Genomic DNA, 20992 nt, shown 5'->3' on the forward strand with positions numbered 1-20992 from the left:
ACAACCGATCATGTCATATTTGAAGTATGACTTTAATTACATTATGGTTTTCAAATATAATAAATATTTAATGCTATTATAGATATATAATTATAATTTATCATTTATAAAAGTGCATAATAGTTGAACTAATAAATGTGTATATCATATGGTAACACATATTACTAATAAAAATTATTCAAAATTGTTAATGATGTATTTATTTTTACTTAAATGCCATCTTGTACAGTAGCAAATAAGTTTTACTTCAATCGCGTGTGAACCTTAAGCGCACTCTTTTTTAGTATGTTTCATTAAAATGACTTTTTAATAAACCTTGAACAACCTTCACATAAATTTATTATGTATTATATAATTATACTTTTGAAACTTACTTCTTGGGCAACTTCTTGCACAACTTCCTTCTTTGGGGCTTCTGTCATTTGCTCCACTTCTGCGACCTTAACCCTGGTTGCAACGACGGGAGCGGCCTGGACAGTTTTGGTGACGTACGCAACAGGTTGGACAGTTTTTGTGAATGTAAATCCAGCATGAGCAGCTGGTACGGTTTCGACAACGGACACTTGCTTAGCTGGAACAACTTTTTCTACAGGAGCTGTAGTTTCTACAGTGTTCACTATTTCTACATTCTTGTTTATGGCATTTGTTACTACTGGTGTAGGCTGTTCGACCTGCAAATTAGTAGGAATGATTAAAAGATGGATTACATTGAATATGGCATACTGGGTTTAGATTTGTTATATGTTAAGCTTAATTTCTAAAATTTAAAATAATAAGGATTATAACATATAACATATAAAAAATCTGGCAGAATTTCTGAAAATTAAATTCCACAAAAAACATTACATTTTGCTATAGGGTTCGTTATAACTAAACTTAACTCGTTACAAAATACATAGCAGTTTTTTATCCGTCTAATGTTCACTAATTATTATTGTTTACTAATTTATTATAATGTTATATAACTTATTTTATTTATTATTAAGCATTAGTAAAAGCAATAGCAGTTGCTTTCCAAACTAGTTGGTATTGGTATTTTGCCTTGAGGCAAGTTACATGAACTTCCCGATATGGGTAATTAATCGACTTAATCAATAAAAAATAAATTAATTTATGAGTGATTGAAAGTATTCCGATTGGATTCATTACACATAATTGAAAACGAACGAACATGTTAACTAGGAGTATTTTCTAAAAGTAAATTTTCAAAAATCAACAATTTTTATAATTGAACCAATTTCCGTAGGACTTCAATGGTTTAGTATGCTCATTAAGACCAACTACTTTATCGTTATACCAAGTAAATCATCAATTTTTAATTTTAACAGACGTCAAAAAAACTACAAATTTTCTCAAACTTTGATTATTTTTAAAATTAAACTACTTGTCGTAAGACCGTAATGTTTCACTAAGTTCTATAGGACCATGATATATATCGCCAAAAAAAGTTCCATAAAAATCGGCTTAAATTTTTTTTTCAACAGTTTTATATAAAGACGACTCGGTAGATTTTCACCTAAAACTAATCAGTATCATTCCCAACTAATATCTTTCGAACAGTTTTTGATTTTTTAAAATCGGTTCGGTAGGATGAGCTTAAATGTGGATGAAAAGTTTAACACTTTTTTTTTCAAATTACAAAGAAACGTCTCGGAAGATCGTCGCACAAAAGTGACAAACGATGATCCTCATTGAGATACATCAAATGACTTTTAAATTTCTGAAATCGGTTCAGGCGTTATTGAGCAAACGACGATGGAAGGTTTAATTTTGACAAATGCCAAAAAAACGATACTAATTTTTGCAAACTTTGAGGAATTTTTTAAATTAAACGTGGGGTAGTAATATTTTAGTATTATCGGTATCTACCGTCAAAAAAAAATCATGAAAATCGTTGAAAACAATTTTTTTAACACTTTATTACAAGAAAATGGCCCAGCCGATCTTTACCAAAAACTAATAAGCACGATTCCCAACCAATATCTTTCGAACAGTTTTTGAATTTTCAAAATAGATTCAGAATTACGGGCTGAAACGTGGACGAAAAATTTTTCACTTTTCTGCGATTTACAAAGAAATGGCTTGGCTGATCGTTGCGCAAAATTGATAAACGCTAGACCTCATCGCGATACATCGAATGGCTATTAAATTTTTCTAAATCGGTCCAGTCGCTTTTGAGAAAACGTCGATTTACGGTAAAAAATTTGTTCACATACACAAACACATACTTTTTTCAAATTTGGTCTCATTCGATTCAGAATGGCTTGAAACGTCGAGAAAACATAAAATTAGCGAATCGGATTTTTTTTATAAAATTATAAACTTCTCCTTCGGGAAGTTAATGACTTGAAAAGTGAATATGTATATTTTTGTATTCTCAAAACATTAACTGGTAATCTAAAAATATAAAAAAGTATTGTAAAAATATTGTCTGCATATCGTATATATAACTCACACAAAAATTGCATAAATCGCGTAAAATTGACGCGTCTAGGCTAGAATACCTCTTTTAAAAAAATTAAATCATAAATTATTATAACAATTTCTTACCTCAACTGTTTTAACAACACCTACACCTACGCCTTTAGCTCCGGCAACAGAAACGCCGTAACTACCTTCAGCTGAGGTGCTGCCGGCGAGTTCGGCGCCCGCTGAGTGCCCGAACCCGGATGCGGCTCCGGCGTATAGCCCGCCCGAAGTTCGGCCTAAAAAAATCTCACAATTAACTTGGATATAAATTTATATATAACATATAAAATAAAACTAGCTGTAAGTGGAATTCTGTCTTAAGGCAATTAAGGCATCGTGCCTTAAGGCAAATTGCTGGAACTTCCCGTACCAAAAATTATTTTTTTAAAAACGATTAGCATTTTTGAAAAAAATAAGATTTTTGACAAACAATTAGACAAAAAATTACTTTTTTTGAAAAAAAAATTTTTTTTAATTTTTTTTTTATTTTTTTTTTTTTGAAAAAAAAAATGTTTTCTTTATTTTGACATATTTGAAAGATCTAAACTTTTTTTCAAGCAATCGTACTGCTTTAACTGCATAAAGACAAAATATCAAACCGCGTAAGCTCCGCGTCGACGTCTAACGCGTAAACATTGGTACGGAACCATAGGAATGTAAACCAAAATTATACTTATTGTTAAAATCTCTATAAAATATCTGATAATTTGATGTGCATATGTCTAATGATCATTTTTGACCGCCAAATGGCATTTTTTTTTACTTTTTCATTAGATCTCCGAACCGCTAGACCTGCCTTTATAAAAATTTGATCGGTATTTCACCTTGTCAATACAAGTAAAACGTTGTTTGAATTATTAAAATCGGACGCTCCGTTCTCTTAAAAACTGAGTTACCGTTTTCGGCACTTTTTGCCCCGTATCTTCGGAACGGCTAGACCTGACTTCGCCAAAAACTAATCAGCACGTCTCCTTATCAATACGAATCGAATGTTTTTTGAATTAATCAAATCGGTTGATCGGTGTTCCCGAAATCGTCGACGAAAATTTGTATCCGCACATACATACACACACGCACACACACACACGCACACACACACACACACACACACACACACATACATCCATTTTTTCTAAGGTATGCCAAAATATTCAGAAACCTTTGAAACGTCGAGAAATGCAAAAATTTTCATTTTCGATTTTTTTGCGATTACTATAACTTACCCTACGGGAAGTTAATAAACTGCTAAACATATGTACATTGATAAAGTACCCAGAGTTAATAGGTAGAATACAAATCAGAAAACTGCAGACAATGAATTTAAAAAAGATGAAAATAGATACAACCCTAGTACAAACAAATACACGTGTCTAGGTGGTTTACTGATTGTTCCACGCAAATTCCTGCCTAGTGAAATTATTTCAGTGGTATTAAATGATTGCTTGTTAATGCATAATACTATATTTATATATCATACAAGATACTAAATTAAGAGAATTTGGTTTTTTAAGGGAAAGTTTAGACTTTAAAAGAATCGATTTTTTTTAATTTTCAAAGTTTGTAACTATTTTAAATTATTTTCGGAGATATAGCTGTTTGACCACGATAATCCTTCTATCTTTCCTTGCTTTGCAAAACTTTAAAATCGTTTTTATCAAAACTGCCTTTTTCGATACGATTTCATAATTTCTACTGGACCGATTTTCTTGAAATTATTAAAGTGTCAGTATAGACTATGTTCATCCCTAAATTTCCATTTTCACTGTTATCAAATTCTATATAAAGTTTTCCAAACATTTCATCGACTAGTTTTATATCTATGCTTGAATGTAAAATATCATAATAAAAGCAACTAACATTGAACCAATAATTTGCGACATGCTAAATTTTACATTATTACTTCTTCTGAAGAGTTCCGGAAAAATATTATTTACCAAATACCATTATTAATCGATCATAAATATATCAATCCAACACGAGGAAGATGTAAAATGTAGACCTTCAAAAATTATTCTATTTTTTGTTCGCACGTTTTAACCTTCTGGATATTCCGCAATGGAATATTCTTATTGAATTAATTACATATCAGTAAGATTTCTAAAAACAAATCGTATCTTACATGATGATGATTTTCAACGCAACAATTATTTAAATTGGATCAACTTTACAAAAAGACCAAACTCAACAACAACATTTTTTGCAGCTATAAAGAAATAATTATCTTATCAATAGTAGTGAGTCAATATAAGTATTGACTAAATCCGGAAACAATTTTCAATTACAAAGTGCAATTGTGAATTAATCAGGTCTTGAGTCCAGACTCTTGATTAATAATTTATTGTATTACGAGCAAAAATTAGCTCTTATTCAAAATTCTGGGTAATTAAAGAGACGTACTTGCTCTTATTCAAAATTCTGGGTAATTATTATTATAGTTTTAACTTTAGCTTTGTTTGAAGATGGTAATATTTAATTTTCTAGAACTATAATTCTGGGCAAATATAATACTTTGTGTATAAAATGTAAATTACATTGTTATTAATTGGATCCTTGGCTTAAATTTTGATAGAAGATTAATGCAGTAATATAAGCAGTAACTATGATAAAAATTAATGCAGAAATAATTATAGTCGTGATAAAAATAATCTAAGTTGTTTATGAGATGAGTATGACGGGCATCTTGATAATACTTTGAATAATGATTACATCAGTAATACTTATTGGAACTTTGCATCTGATGCATATACGATGACAAATGCAATTAAGCGTAAAATTAAAAAAAATGTAGATTCAATCATGAATACATAGAAAATTGAACATTGTTGGTTTATTACCCAGACATTTTTGTATGCAATGATCAATATTTATAATTTATTTATCAGTATGTTGCCAAAATTTTCGATTACAAATGACGTTTTTTTGTATGCAGTTTAAATTAATTTTTTTCATTTTAACGATAAATTTTTCTGAAGTTGCTACATACGCAGAGCAAACTTAAGAGTAATATGTATATTAAGAATTTTTAAAAATATTAAAATGCAACATAAATTTTGAAGGTGAATTAATCATTAAAATATAGATTCAACATATATTGTAATTGATACATTCAAACAAGCGCAAATATAATGGAAAAGAATTTTTCATTTGATACAAAGCGTTATTTTTTAAACACCTATAAATTTAACACTGTTGACGATGATAATATAAAAAAAATATTTGGCCATTCAAAGAAGGATGCATTTTTATTTAGAATTTCAAAAACTTTTAAAAAAACTTAGAAAACCTATAACTATTCGTTCAATCTAAAAAATCTAATTTTTTATTCACATGTGACAATAATTCTGAAAACCTTTGCTAAGCGTTCTCGAAACAAAAAGATCACAGTGGTGTTGTCTAATTAGTGAAATTATGAATTAATATTCAAGCAACCCTCATAAGAAACAAATTCAATTAAAAAAATCAGTGTTATTTTAATCTTTATGCGAAAAAAAGATGAAAACTTCTACAATGCAATCAAGAAATGCAAATTATTTGCTCATTAGTCTTGCAATTAGCGCAAGGATAGTAAATCTTCAACCTAAGTTATTAGTGAAGATGCATCAGGATTTTTTTATGAATGTATATCTATATATATATATATATATATATATATATATATATATATATATAATATGATATGATACACATATATTTGTTAGTATAAGTTAATATGTTTTAAATAATGTAAGTCATGCTCTCAACTGAGTCATAATGATTTTTTTGAAAAATGCTATTATACGTATAATTTATCACTAATTATTATAGTAATTACTAAAGTCCAAAGTCCAATTTAAAACAAAATGATCAAGTACAATGTGCTCTACACTATTAGCAAAAAAGATAATTATAAATATTCTAGTATTACATCAGGAAAAAACAAATAATTCATCTGAAATTTATAGAAAAAAATATAATTATATGTGTAGTTTTCTTAGAAGAAATATTTCAGATAAAAACAGAAATACTTTTAAAATCATTTATTATTATTAAATTAATTTATACAAAGCACATTGTACTTAGTGATCATATAACTAAGTGCGAAAGGTGCAAAAATAGATTAAAACTTAATTAATTAAAAAATACTGCGTGTATATTGTGCTAAAAATATATAGTATAATATATATAATATATTTCTTATCAAAAAATAAAATAATATTTGGAAAAATAGAGAGTTATGATACATTACTAGATCAGTCAAACGAGCTCAACGCGTTCAAAATGTGTAAAACTTTTTACATATTTTTTAATTTAGTTTCTGGTGATTATTATTCAAGACGAATATTTTACAAAATACAGTTAATCCTTAATAAAAAAATAGTTTGATATAAATTGTGTCAGCATGGAATAATTTACAATAAAATTAGCAACTATTAAAATATTCAAATAAGAAGAAAATTTAAAATTCATCTGTAACAGTACAGTATATGACCTGATCAAGAATGATATGAAATAAGTTTAGAATTTAATAAAATATTCACAAAAGTTAGATAAATTGAAACCTGTTCTAAACGCCTTATACCCTCATACATTGCAGACTTATAATCATAATTAATTTGCAATGATTTGCGATCTTAAAATTGTTAATTTACATATTAAGATTAGCAAAAAAAAACGGATTTTTATGATAAATTATAAATATTTTCGATAAAAATTAATGGATTTAGATATTCTTTGGCGACATTATTTTGAATTATTTGGTATACAGTTGCATCGTGGGACTTTTCTTTGGTACTCCATGTGTCATAATTCTATTATTCAATATGTGCAAATTACGTTCTAATATAAATCGTGACAATATCATAATATATTTATCGTGGAAATAATATAGCAATTGCAAGCTAACTAATGTTTCCTAGCGTAGGAGTATTTGTAACCGCGCGGTATAGCGTTTCCACTTGGGCCATCATCGGCTGCCAAATCCCCTCCAAGACCTGCTCCGGCCCTGCCCCATGGAGATCGTGCTTCGGCGTACATAGCGCCTGCAGGTACATTATTTTTGGAAAATTAAAAAATTAATATACAAAGGACAACAAACCAACTTTAGATTGTACGAGCTGTTAAACCTATCTATAGATAGAAATATTATTATTACTTTTTAATCTTTATCAGCAATTAAAACGATGCACTCTATAAGCTGTTCCGATGTATCCACATTACTTAACTTACAATTAGTGTAAGGTTGTTCGGAAAGTCACTTCAGAATTTAACTATATATTTTTTTAATCTAGCATAACACTTAAACAATATAATTATTATATGATTTAAAAACTTATATTTTAAGGTTTGTGTGTAAAAAATTCTAATCGATTACATGCAGTAGTTTTTGGATGGTGCCACTTTAAATTAGGCAGCGTTTTCGACATATTTTACTCTTTTGCTATGAAAAAGATAAAAAAACTGTCTAAGTCAAAATGAAATTGATCGATGTGTACGGATGACGTGTTGATAGTACAATAGTGCCAAGATTGGTTTGCAAAAAAAATTATGGTTTCGGCGGAAAATGAGGAAAACTAGAATTTTGCACCTTTGACCTTGAATAAAAAAAATCGCAGATGTCGGATCGATGGGGACTTTTGACATTTCATTTGTAATGGCCTATTTAACATCTGCACCAAATTTCAGCTCTATGCGAATTATTCCTAACTGACGGCTTTTTTAGCTTTAATTTGACTGGGTTAGTTGATGCAAATTAGGATTAGATTATGCAAATTGACGAATAATAATACATGAGATCTCATTGAGTAAAAATTTAACAGATCATGACCACTCAAAAGTTCTGGGATTTTCCTCGGAATTCAATGTATGATACTCCGAGCAATAGAAAATTAAAGCGTATTCAGAAAACAAAACCAATTGAAAATGAAATATTCAATAAAAATAAAGCGCTTCTTTATAAGCCGTAATGAATACAATAAAACTGAACTATATTCTATATAAATTTTATATAAATTAAAAGAATATGAACTAATATTAATATTGAATAGAAATGTTATCTGTCAGTTTAGAAGTCCAAGCCAAGCCGGCAGCTACTTGATTGGGTCTGGAAACATCAGCGTGGTCGGGTTGTAATGTTGAGAATAAATTCGAACACACTTATAGCAATAAGTAGAAAAAAATACCTGGTCGACTTGACACACAATGGGATGTAAACAACTGATAACACTGAATTAAACGAACTACTGAACTAACAATGTAATTGCAACTGAATAGAACTGAATGCAACAACGGATTGAATTGAATCGAACTAGAAGAGAGCTACTATTGCCTGCATCGGCCCTTTTTATTGGCCCGATTTCAGAAGTTTGAAAATTGTTGTCCGAGTAGAAAACCAAACCTTTTGCAGATCCGACAACCTACGCAGATGCGGCGCAAACAAATACAATTTCAGTATTTCAAATAGTAATGTGAATATATATTGCAACAAATGTCTAAAGGATTATTTTTACTTGATATCACTAGGGATGTATTCTCATCAGTACTGCTCGATGTCAATCTGGCCAAGGCGGGTATCATACCCAAAACTAGTGGTAGTTCTTATAACGCTAACAATTTTCCATAATATGTAATAATATAAAGCATAGTAAGTAAGTAACATCTTACAATTACTCGCAAACTGTTGAAATAATAATTACAAAACTAATGCGACTCATTTTTTATTAAATTTATTTATTTAATAGTTAGATTTTATTAGTTAGAAATGTTATTATTACTTTTTTAATATTTGAAGAGCAATAAAAACTATGTACTCTATAAGATGAACCCACATTATTCCTTAACTTAGTGTTTTCTATTAAATATCTTCTGATTGACTATTATTTCTTTTGTCTGAAAGATTATTTTAAATCTTTTTTTTTAATTACTATCTGTCACACTTTAGGACATTGAGTAATTATTTTGACTTATTCTTATTATATGAATCTTGAATGGATGGCAAACCAGTAGTTGTCCAGTCCAGTTATGACTAATTATTATCTATACTCGAAGTATGTGCTGACATTTTTATTATATGTGCAACTATGCTCACGACAGGCGATTTTCACTTGAGGCTTTATTTGAAATCTATGACCTCACCGCCAGTGGCCAATTTTAAATTAATATAATATTAGAGATCTATTTACATCACTTCTGCGTGATGTCAAGCTGACCAAGGCGGGCATCGAACCCAGAACCTGTCGTTGTTGATGTATGATCTTACCATACCAGTAAAGTACGGCTAGCACATGTATAGAAATAACGACGCTAAGAATTTTTCGTTAATACGTAATAATATACTACAAATTAAGTGAGTAACATCTTACAATTAGTTGCAAACTGTTAATATAATAATTATGTACTAAAATAACAAATGTTGCGACTCATGAGTTATGACACTTATTTATTTAATTGTTAGATTTCATTAGATAGATTATTAGATAGGACATTCACAATTACCCTGAGATCATTATTTTTTTGCCTTAGTATTATTACCTTGTCCACTGGCATCCCCTCCGAGTCCTGCACCAGCTCGTGCTCCCCACGGTGTGCCTGCTTCAGCCTGAAGACCGCCGTGGGCTGAATCTCCGGTCAACAAACCGCCCAGACCGGCGGACGCGTGATAACCGCCAAAGTTCACACCCACACGACCATCTTTGAATGTTATGAACTGCAAAAAAGATATATAGGTAATGTAACATTAAATAATTTTCAGATATATAATTTATAGGCATGTTTGCTACCAATATAGTTAAATATAATTTGAAATATAATATTATTCAATGCGAACATTTATATATGATTTATTACTTTATGACGGCTTTGATATAGGCATATAGCTGTAAACATCAATTTGCTTACGAATTTATCACATCATATGGTAAAAACGACGAAAACTAATCAGTACGTCTCATTATCAATGCGAATCGAATGTTTTTTAAATTATCCAATTTTTTTTTTTTTTTTGTAATAATAATTTACAAATTTATAAGATCGTTTGGAATTTTTCAAATTGGTTGGACAAAAATGTCGAGGACATTCGTTTGAACAATATACGTGAATTTACAAGAAAATTCATAAAAAAATTTACACAAAATGTGTACACATCATGAAAATCTCTATGAAATATCCGATAATTTGATGTACACATGTCTAAACATTTTTGACCCCAAATGACACTTTTTTATTTATTTTTATTGAGAGTCTATAACCGCTGGAACCCTGTCTTCCCAAAAAATTAATCAGTTCTTCATCTTGTCAATACAAGTAAAATGTTTTTTGAATTATTAAAATCGGACGCTCCGTTCTCTTAAAAGCTGAGTTACCGTTTTTGGCACTTTTATACCGTATCTTTGGAACGGCTAGACCTGCTTTGCCAAAAACTAATCAGCACGTCTCCTTATCAATACAAATCAAATGTTTTTTTAATTATTCAAATCGGTTGATCGGTGTTCCCGAAATCGTCGACGAAAATTTGTATCCGCACACACACACTCACACACACGCATACATACACACATACATCCATTTTCTCTAAGATATGCCAAAATATTCAGAAACTTTTGAAACGTAAAGATATATACAAATTTTCAATTTCGATTATTTTGCAATTACTATAACTTACCCTATGAGAAGTTAATAATACAAAAGTTTATGCAATCGTACGCTTGTAATATTATAATTAACATATGAATCGTAATTAAAGTGCATATTAGACGAAGTAGCAATTATAAAGCGATTATAATCTTATTTAATAATACGTAAACACAATTAAGATGCTCTTTAATTTATTGTGCTTTAACGTGGAAAATTTCAAAGATCCAACACCACAAACTGGAAAGATTTGCAAGTTAGAAATAATTTAATTTTTACAAATATCTAAAATGTTTAGTGAACATTAATAAAAGACAAAGACAAAATAAAGAGAATGAGTTTTAATATTTCTTAAAAACTCCGAAATTAAAAAAAAAATAAAAATTTTATTGCATCTTGATAATAATTTTGAATCCAGCATTGCACAATTTAATACAATAAATTATTCAAAGCAATCTTGTTAAAAATCAATGTTAAAAAATCTCATGGATCAAAACGATTGGATCAAAAATAAAATTAGCTTGGGCAAATTCACTTAAGTTTCAATTTTAAGATTTATTATTTTTGCAATATTTGTACATATCCGACATACAATTCGACTTTTCAAAATAGTTTTTTATGATAAATTTCATAATACGTTATAATATATAATAGTGCAAAAAATACACGAAAAAAATACAAAAAATATAAGAAATAATTCAACTTGACATTGACCAGAAGAAATAAAATAAAATTATTCAATTTTATTTAAACCGGTATAACAATAATTTGTTTATATCAAAATCGTGTTAGAGATAAAAAACTATTTCTGGAGATCATAAAGAAATTCGTGACTAGTTTATTAGATTTAGAATAGATTTGAATTCACTTCCACCTACGTGTTTTTCTTATATATACTAAATTATATGTGTTTATATGTACTATTGTATATATATATATATATATATATATATATATATATATATTTATACGCATGTGTTACAATTGCATTTGCATTTATCGGCCTTGATCGAATAACACTATAAAAAGGCAAAGTAAAGAGAAAATATATCTTTATATTTATTAAGAATGTGAACGTCTTGAGTTTGTTGAAATTATGCAAAAAATGTTAATTGCGAACAAACGCCCGAATTAGAATTACATAAATAAATTTTAATTATATAGACATTCAGTATTTCATGAGCTTAAAGTTTTACAAAGAAAATTATATTTTTATATTATAAATTGTAACTATAATAGGTAAAAATTTTTTACCTATCACTCATTTTAGTTAATGATTTATCCAAAATTTGATCGTACTATATATTTCTTTTACTTTTTACTAAAAACTAAAAGAAATATATAGTACGATCAAATTTTGTATTAAATAATTTTGGATAAATCATTAACTAAAATGAGTGAATCGCATTCAAAACATTAAAAATATTACTTGCGTTGGTGGGTTTTAATATATAATTTATACTTGTTTCTTTGTTAACATATAATATGTTATCGTATTAAATCAAATTAACCAACGGAGCTTTTATAAAAATATATTTTGTTCTAGGTCATCAGCATATTATTTTTATAAAAACTAAAGTCGTCAAGCATGCAAAATAAACCCATTTGGAAATTCCAATACGAAATATCTGAAACCCGTTTCGTAAACTCGATAACATTATTTAGTATTAAAATTGCTATCTTAATTTTAAACCCTTAGAAGTGTAATATATTGTACATAATCAAAATTCTGAATTTTTATGGTAATAATAAAAAAAAATACGTTAAAGGGCTACGTTGCTAGGAGCAAAAAATAATTGAAGTTCGCAATTTTAACATTTTCCAACAGAATATTAGTTCTGAATGAATCTTTGATCTTTGATCGATCAAATAGGTTTTCCAATAAAAATTAACCACTTATCAAGCCGCTCATTAAATTTATATGTTTATGACCAAGATTGTTTAAGAGTTTTTATTGCAATAAAGTTTCTGTATTTTACGGCATCATAGATCAAAGAAATAAAAAGATTCACATCAATATTTAATTATACCATAAACGATTTATTTTACACAATTATTTTTATACACTAATAACAGCAAATTAATGGCAATAAAGTGAATGAAGATTACCTGTGGCCTTGCCAACACCATCGACGCCAAACCAACCGTGATGAACGCCTTGATAAACATCCTGAAAATCGAGTTAAAAACGTATGAATATCGACAACTCATGATGTATTTAAATTACTAAAAAATTAGATGTAATTCTCAAGACATTACCCAAAAATTTTAATATTTTCTCAACCAACCAAAATTTATTGTTTTAATTAAAAGAATATTATTATTTACTATCAAAACCATGTCATCATCAAATTTTTGCTATGATGCCTTCTCATACGGTCGCAATATATCTTTATTATAGTTTGAGGTTTTGAGGTTTTTGAACCTTCATTATGAATTAGTTTTGTAATTGAATTGTTGCTAAATATTACTGCTTCGTCATGAAGCGATGAAACTTTCTATTCTCTGTAGTAAGGAAATACGTTTTATAATGGCAGGTGATTAAAGATAAGGTCATTTTTGACATAACACTTCGAAATATTGAGAACAAAGTAAGTATGCATGCAACATGTTTAGTCATAGCTTATAAAAAAAATAAAATAAAATTGAATTTTATCATATTTATCAAAAAATAACAACTTTGCCAAAATTTTACCCTATATGGGAGGAACTGAGTTTTAAAGTACTTTGACAATATCTCATATTGTTGAACTAAACTCAAAATATATTTTTGAATACTCTTTTTAACATCACTTTTTTATCTTTTTATAAACAAAATAAGGCTTTTTCGTTTTTCTTGAATAGCAATAGAACTTATTGTGGTGTTTATTACTAAATTTTTTAAATTAGTGATGAGATATAATTTTAGCAATGCTCTTTGAGACTATTTGAACTTGAAACTTGAAATCACAATTTAGATCTATAATTTCAAGTAAAAATTAATATGACTACTGCGTGGAACTTGAAACTTTATGATTGAAAAACCAAACTCTTAATACGAAACCACAGCGAGCTTAAAATTTTACAAAAAAATAAAATTTGCGTTTTCAAAGTGCAACCAACAGTTTAGTGGGGTGCATGGCATCGTACCTTTAGAGCAAATTGCTGGAACTTTTCGTACCGTAATTAAAAATCTTGGTACGGAACCCAAAAAAAATTATACAAAATGCGTACACATCATTAAAATCTCCATAAACTATTTGATAATTTGATGTACATCAAATGTACATCAATATGTCCAATGAACATATTTGACCGCCAAATTACATTTTTCTAATTTATTTTTATTTAGAGTCCATAACCGCTAGATCTGCCTCCCCAAAAATTTATTCAGGACTTCATTTTGTCAATACAAGTAAAAGGTTTTTTGAATGATTGAAATCGAACGCTCCGTTCTCTTAAAAACTGAGTTACCGTTTTTGGCACGTTTTGCCCCATATCTTCAGAACGGCTAAACCCGCCTTCGCCAAAAACTAATCAGGCTGGCCCAGCAATTTCGAAGATTCAGAGCTAAATGTGCAAAAAACGGCAGTTTTTGAGAGAACTAAACGTCCGATTTTAATGATTCAAAGAACTTTCTGCTTGTTTTCACATAATAATTGCTTTTGGACAATTTTTTTGACAGTGTTACAATATTTATAATATCTTATTTGAAAACATTTAATATTTCTCGAACATTTTGTTACGGTACGGGAAGTTCTAGCAATTTGCCTTAAGGCACGATGCCATACACACTAGTTTTTTATTTAAAATTTTTATAAATGCAGCATATTTTTTTAAATTCAAATTAAAAATATATCTCATAAATAATCTATTTATAAATACCGAGACATCATTCATTTACATTTACAGTAGAGTGCATTTGAAAGTAAACATACTCGTATCACAGCTAATTTGTTGCATTATGCAATATGACGATATGTGGTTGCACTAGTCATATCAGAAATTCCCATCAAAAATTCATTTTTATACTCATTTTGAAATGATAAAAATATTTAATAGACATATTGACACCTTTGATTTAAAATAAACATAACAGTAATTATCGAGAACGAATCGAAATTGTTAACGGAAACTGATATTGAAAAATATTTATTCAACATATTATGAAAATACAATTTTAAAAAAATCAATTTAATTACTATTTTTTGTAGTGTTTTATATATCATTCTCCCCGTAACTAATAAAATGTTTTTCTCATGTATTTTAAAACCTGACTATTTCATTGAAAAAAATAAAAAAAAGATTTATTTATAGATGTCTATAAATATTATTTTTTATTTCTATGATAATATTGATTATTTTAGTCAATGGATGAGATATTTAATCATGTTTAAAAACCAGGAAATAAAAATTGGTTAATTAGAAGCAATTATCCCAGCAAAATACAAAAATAGAAACTCCATGCCACAGCTTATTTTAAAGATGATTTAATATGATGATGACTTTAAATATATTTTTTAATTCTATGATAGTATTGATTATTTTAATCAATGGATGAGATATTCAGTTATCTTTAAAAATCAGGAAATAAAAATTGGTTAATTAGAAGCAATTATCCCAGCAAAATACAAAAATAGAAACTCCATGCCACAGCTTATTTTAAAGATGATTTAATATGATGATGACTTTAAATATATTTTTTAATTCTATGATAATATTGATTATTTTAATCAATGGGTGAGATATTTAATAATCTTTAAAAATCAGGAAATAAAAATTGGTTAATTAGAAGCAATTATCCTAACAAAATACAAAATTAGAGACCACATGCCACATAGCTAATTTTAAAGATGCTTTGTTTGTTCAGGTAGTTACCACACTTATATCAAGTAATATATTTTCCGTTATAAAATTTAAAATTTATTATTATTTATTTTATTCCTAAATGAATTTAAACAAAAAAAAATATTTATAAGCAATGTGTTATAATAATTTGAAAGCTCATTTAATATTTTGATTAATAATTATGATTAATAGAACTTTAGTTGATGACCAAGTAGTTTACACGTATTAAAAATTTCTCAAATAAAATAGATTAAAGTGAAAAATTTCAAAATGATGCTATACTAAATTAAAGTGTTAATTTAAATTTAGCCACAACAGAAAATAGTTTATAACTGTTTTTGAAAAAATGTTAGAATTAAAAATGTTAAATAAAATTGACTGATCAAAATATAGCTGCCTATCATTGATAAAAAAAAATCTAACCTGATAAGAAGTCTTTGTTCTTCGTGAATCCGATTAAGTCTGCCTGGGTAAATAAATAATCACTGAATCTTTATTATTTGCACTCTTTTGTTACCGAAACAGAATCGCTACTGAGGTAAACGCAAATAACAAGTCTTCACGATCGTGGTAGACCACAAGAATTTTGGTGGGAGGTGGTAGATATCTTAGAATTAAGAATCAGAAACAACAATCGTCAGAAGTTGACGTCGAACAGACGCAGAAGTTGCAAATAGGTGTCTCCTGAGAACACCATAAAATACCGGTTGTCATTGCCTGGTTTTTTTGATCTGGAAAATAACTGGTTTGTTTTTATCTAATGGCTCTAAGCAAATTCTGAAAAATATATATATGATATGCAATTCATCGACAAATTTATGATTCACAACTCATCTTAATGCATAATATCACAATTTTGATATATGTACATATTAGAATTGATCACTACGTCAATGTGTGTTATTCGGTAGATATAAGTTGCTTTTAAAGACGCAAAAATTTAAAAAAATCTATTTCAATATATAAAAGACTTTGTATTTTTGCCTTTGCTATAGCTTCTTCACAACATTCTTATTTTTATACCATATTCGATTCCATATCTGATTATTATCTACTATTACAAGAAGATTTGTCAAGTAAATCATTATTTCGTTTTTTATTTTGATTTTGATTTAGTTTTTTAGTTCTAATTTTTGGCGAATTTTTAGTAATTTAACACTTTCGGCACGGCACCGATTTCAAAACAATCTACTTTACCGGCTGTAAACATGATTTCATTGTGTATGTTATGCAATTTGTTTGATAAAAATTGTGGTCATTGGAGGACATACATTTATAATATTAATTTACTTTTGATCATTTTATAAAGAATGGTGACGTTCAAAAAAATTTCCATTATGCATAGCCGTTCGCCTGCTTCCTCCTGGTGCTTTTCTGTCAGAACAGACAATACAATCCCTTTTTCTTTCACTCGCATTTAGAATATGCCACTGGTCATTTTTTTGCTGCCATAATGGTTTATTTTTTCTATATATTGTCTAATAATTCATTTGTAAAATAATCTATTCGATGTTTTATATTGCTTGGTATTTGTAGTCGGGGTGTTTGTCGATGTATGTCAAACTCAATTATTGAAGGAGAATCGGCACATTCGCTAATGTCTTCCCGCTCTTCATTTATTCGATAAAACTTTTTCTTCGTTTTGTTGGTTGGATAATATCATCATCACATTCATCACTATCATCGGTGCGAATGGTAATTTCGTAAAATTTGTCTGTATGAATGTCTATTTGAAACCCATCTTTACTACTGCTTAATTCACAAAAATTTACCGGTCGTTTTGCCATATTTAAAAGCGCTCGGTCGTTTTAAATATTAAAAAAAAACATATAGCAAAGAAAAAGGCTAAAAATACTACTAAAATAACTTTAAATTATTTTCAAAATACAATACTGTTTATCACTGCTATATGTAATTTATTCAACTTTTCGATGCAAACTGAATCATTGTTTATAAAATAGCATGTGCCTCACAGAGTATGTTTGTCCACTGAGGTGGACAGCCGTCCCCAAAGTGTTAATATAAAATATTAGTTCTATGATAGAACTTCTATCATTTCTATTATATTCATTCTCATATAAAATATTAGTTCTATCAGAGAAGCGTTTTGTCTATAAAACCACAAAAGTCAAATAATATTTCAATATTTAAACCAACTTTTTATAAATAATTATTTAATTTGATTGAATAAAACAAACTTGTTGGAAAAACTAATAGTTTTTTAAATTATTCTTTCATTTTTAAGCTTGTTACAAATAATTTACTATAATTTTTTTATGGTTTTCATGTGGATATACAAAAATTTACCAAAATGTTATTAACTTCCTGAAGCGCAACTTTATGTTTTCGCCAAAAAATTCGAATTGCCAATTTTATGTTTTGCTGAAAGTATGAGTCTTTCTGAATCGTTTGAAACCAAAATTTGAATGTCCAATGTGTGTGTATGTGAGCCAAAATTAATCCTTTTGTTCACTTTATTTTGAAAACTGCTGAACCGAATTAAAAAATTTAAAAGCTTCTGTTAAAATTTGTGTTTATTATATAAGTCTTTAGAACTAGCCGAGAAGAGTAATATTTTTCGACGACTACAATTTTGCCAATCATAATTGGAAAAATATCAATTGAAGATCGAGCTGATTTTTCAAGTATCAGCAAATTACGTTTCTAGAAATTAAATGTTTTATGTTTTTAACGTTTTTTTTGGCAAGTTCTACATGACATATGCGTTAAGGCAAAATGCCACTAATTTTATTTTATTAGTTGAATTGAAATTGAAATATTACAAATAACTTAGATTTAGATTTCAAATAGGTGGCTGAACAAAGTTCAGCAACAAAGTATCGGCTGTTTCTTGCGAACTTTACTACATTAATCTTTAGCTGCAATATCAAATGTAATCAAATCACATTAATCTTTAATTTCTAAATTAAGAAATTAATTCGATCGAAAGAATAACAAGAAATATAAAAAGAAATTAAGTTATATACTGTTGTGCGTTAGCGAATAGTTTAAATATAATCTATGTCGTAATAAAATGCGCGTTTTGGGAAAGAATTGCCTCTAAGATAAGACGTTACCGAAATGCGCGATTGAATGAACTATGGATAAACCTGATGTTTTAAAAATAAAAAATAACATAAAAACAGTAAATATCAAATGTTCATGAATAGAAAAGCAAATCAGTAATATTTACAAAGCACAATTTGAAACGAAGTCAAAGTATTTGAACTTTTGATGATTCAGATACAATATGCACATATGATGCACATGTATTCAACTAAGTGAATCAAAACAATCTGATTATTACATAACAAAATAATATCAGTTAATATTAAATGTAGTTCGTTCGATAATCATATCAATCGAATGAAGACAGCCATGAAGATTTTACATGTTAAAAATTTCAAAACGCGCTTTAAGACACTTCAATATCATTATCGAATTTAATGAGTAAATTTTGATTCATTACATTTATGAATTAATCTCCAACATTTTGAAAAGTATATCGTGAATGAATAAGTGCATAAATAAAAATTTCCTAAAAACAAGTTTCGAAAATAACTTGTACTTATTCCTTATATTCCTGACATTAATCAAGTCGGACAATATAGTATAGTTCAGTGAAATTTGTACTTTAATTTTTTTTATTTTAATATAATTATAATAAAATATTATTTCATATCAAATAAGCTACTTAAGAAAAAACGCAAAAAATACATATTATTTGAATTTTTCTAAAATAAGTTATATATGAATAGATTTAGAATCACTGTGTTTCATATTTTATTAGGCCGCAAAGTTATCAGAGGTCAAGGCAAATAAAAAATTAGCAATTTTGTTATAAAATCTAATTAATCTATTTTAGGAAATCGACTGTCGATCCTTTCCTAAATTGGGTGCGTAGTGTTTGGTTTGAATCAGTAAGTGAACAACATAGATCATCAAAATGTGGTCTAAATTATTTTTAATTGCCGGTTTGATTTGCTTATCACAAGGGAAGCCAAAAGTAAGTGTATATTAAGTATCGAATTTTAATATTTAATAAATTATATAGTTGTTAATCCAGTTTAAAAAATATAGCTAAAGCATATTATAATTATTTTTTATTAATATAATTGAATGTATATGAAATTAATATTGAAATCTACTATGTCAAACTGTTCCATTCCGATAATAAAATTGATTAATGAAATTATAGCCATACTTCGGTGGGGGATGTGCAACCAGTTGTGGGTCATCATGCCCTAGCCCTTGTGGAAGTTTGCCAATTATTGGCCTGGTTTTGGAACATCGAATTTAGCAACAACAAATTTAGGTAGTTCCGGAGCTTTAACCCAATTCCTTCTTATACTTCCAATTTAATGACCTTTGGGGGATTGCCTCTGAATGGGCTTCAAACAGGAAATTACGCTAATTTACCAACTAACAACTTACTGCAAAATGCGTACACGACCGGAACTACAGGGCACGCTTTCAATCTGCCGACCGTCCAATACAGTAGTAACTCACTGCAGCCACAACACTTAACCGGCGGTCTTTCAGGATATTCAAACTTGCCCGCACAGTATGACAACAGTTTATTGCAGTCAACATTTACTCCACAAACCACTAGTCAAACTTTAACTCTTCCAACTTTTTCGACGGGAAGTGCATCTAATATCTTAAGTACAGGTCACACGTACGCTCCAAATTATCAAACTGTTGCTCAACCGAGTACATATCCAGCGGTGGACCATAGTCAATTAGGATTCAGTAGTCAGAGTTCGCAATTGGCATCGCTCACTCAACAAGTTTTGCCTAGTCAAGTGGTGTCAACTTTACCAAGCCATACTCAAACAGTGTGGCCCACAGCTTCGCAAACCCTCACATACGATGTTTCCCAGCTCGGAACCAATTATTCTCCAAATACGCTGTCGGGAACTTCGATTGATTCATCCGTCTTGCAATCCCTTACGCAACAAGTACCTGCATCATACGCGCCAAGTTATGATTGGTCAACTTCCTTGGTTTCATCCAATATCCCAAAGACCATTCCAGTAAATTACAATCAATTCACAAGGCCGCAAAATGTTGGATCGACATCGAATGTAGT

The 20992-nt window shown here is 28.7% G+C and overlaps 2 protein-coding genes across 2 annotated transcripts in view; both read right to left on the reverse strand.

Annotated features, from left to right (window-relative positions):
- Positions 1 to 4413, reverse strand: part of LOC113383815 — a 9117-nt gene extending 4704 nt beyond the window's left edge. Inside the window, exons 1-3 of the mRNA XM_026622066.1 lie at positions 4404 to 4413; positions 2551 to 2705; positions 375 to 671 (exon numbers count right to left, since the gene is read on the reverse strand). Coding sequence (XP_026477851.1) covers positions 375 to 671; positions 2551 to 2705; positions 4404 to 4413 — 462 coding nt within the window. The remainder of the gene's footprint in view (positions 1 to 374; positions 672 to 2550; positions 2706 to 4403) is intronic.
- A 2737-nt stretch (positions 4414 to 7150) lies between these two features.
- Positions 7151 to 20444, reverse strand: LOC113363966 (glycine-rich cell wall structural protein 1.0-like). Its single transcript, XM_026606439.1, has 4 exons — positions 20335 to 20444; positions 13183 to 13243; positions 9976 to 10150; positions 7151 to 7487 (listed from the first exon to the last, which is right to left on the reverse strand). The coding sequence occupies exons 2-4, from the start codon at positions 13240 to 13242 to the stop codon at positions 7351 to 7353; spliced, it is 372 nt and encodes a 123-aa protein (XP_026462224.1). The 5' UTR covers position 13243; positions 20335 to 20444; the 3' UTR covers positions 7151 to 7350.
- Between the last annotated feature and the right edge of the window lie 548 nt (positions 20445 to 20992).

Source organism: Ctenocephalides felis, unplaced genomic scaffold, assembly GCF_003426905.1.
Source record: "Ctenocephalides felis isolate EL2017-DRISC unplaced genomic scaffold, ASM342690v1 CF-g0.4_SCAFFOLD_00845, whole genome shotgun sequence".
NCBI lineage: Eukaryota > Metazoa > Arthropoda > Insecta > Siphonaptera > Pulicidae > Ctenocephalides > Ctenocephalides felis.

Excerpts from the sequence above, each read along its gene's own strand:
- LOC113363966 (XM_026606439.1), bottom strand. The coding sequence starts at position 13,242 with ATGTTTATCAAGGCGTTCATCACGGTTGGTTTGGCGTCGATGGTGTTG. Across the intron at positions 10,151-13,182 it reads TGGTGTTGGCAAGGCCACAG|TTCATAACATTCAAAGATGG; the intron begins GTAATCTTCATT and ends TCTTTTTTGCAG. Across the intron at positions 7,488-9,975 it reads AGGGGATGCCAGTGGACAAG|GCGCTATGTACGCCGAAGCA; the intron begins GTAATAATACTA and ends ATGTACCTGCAG.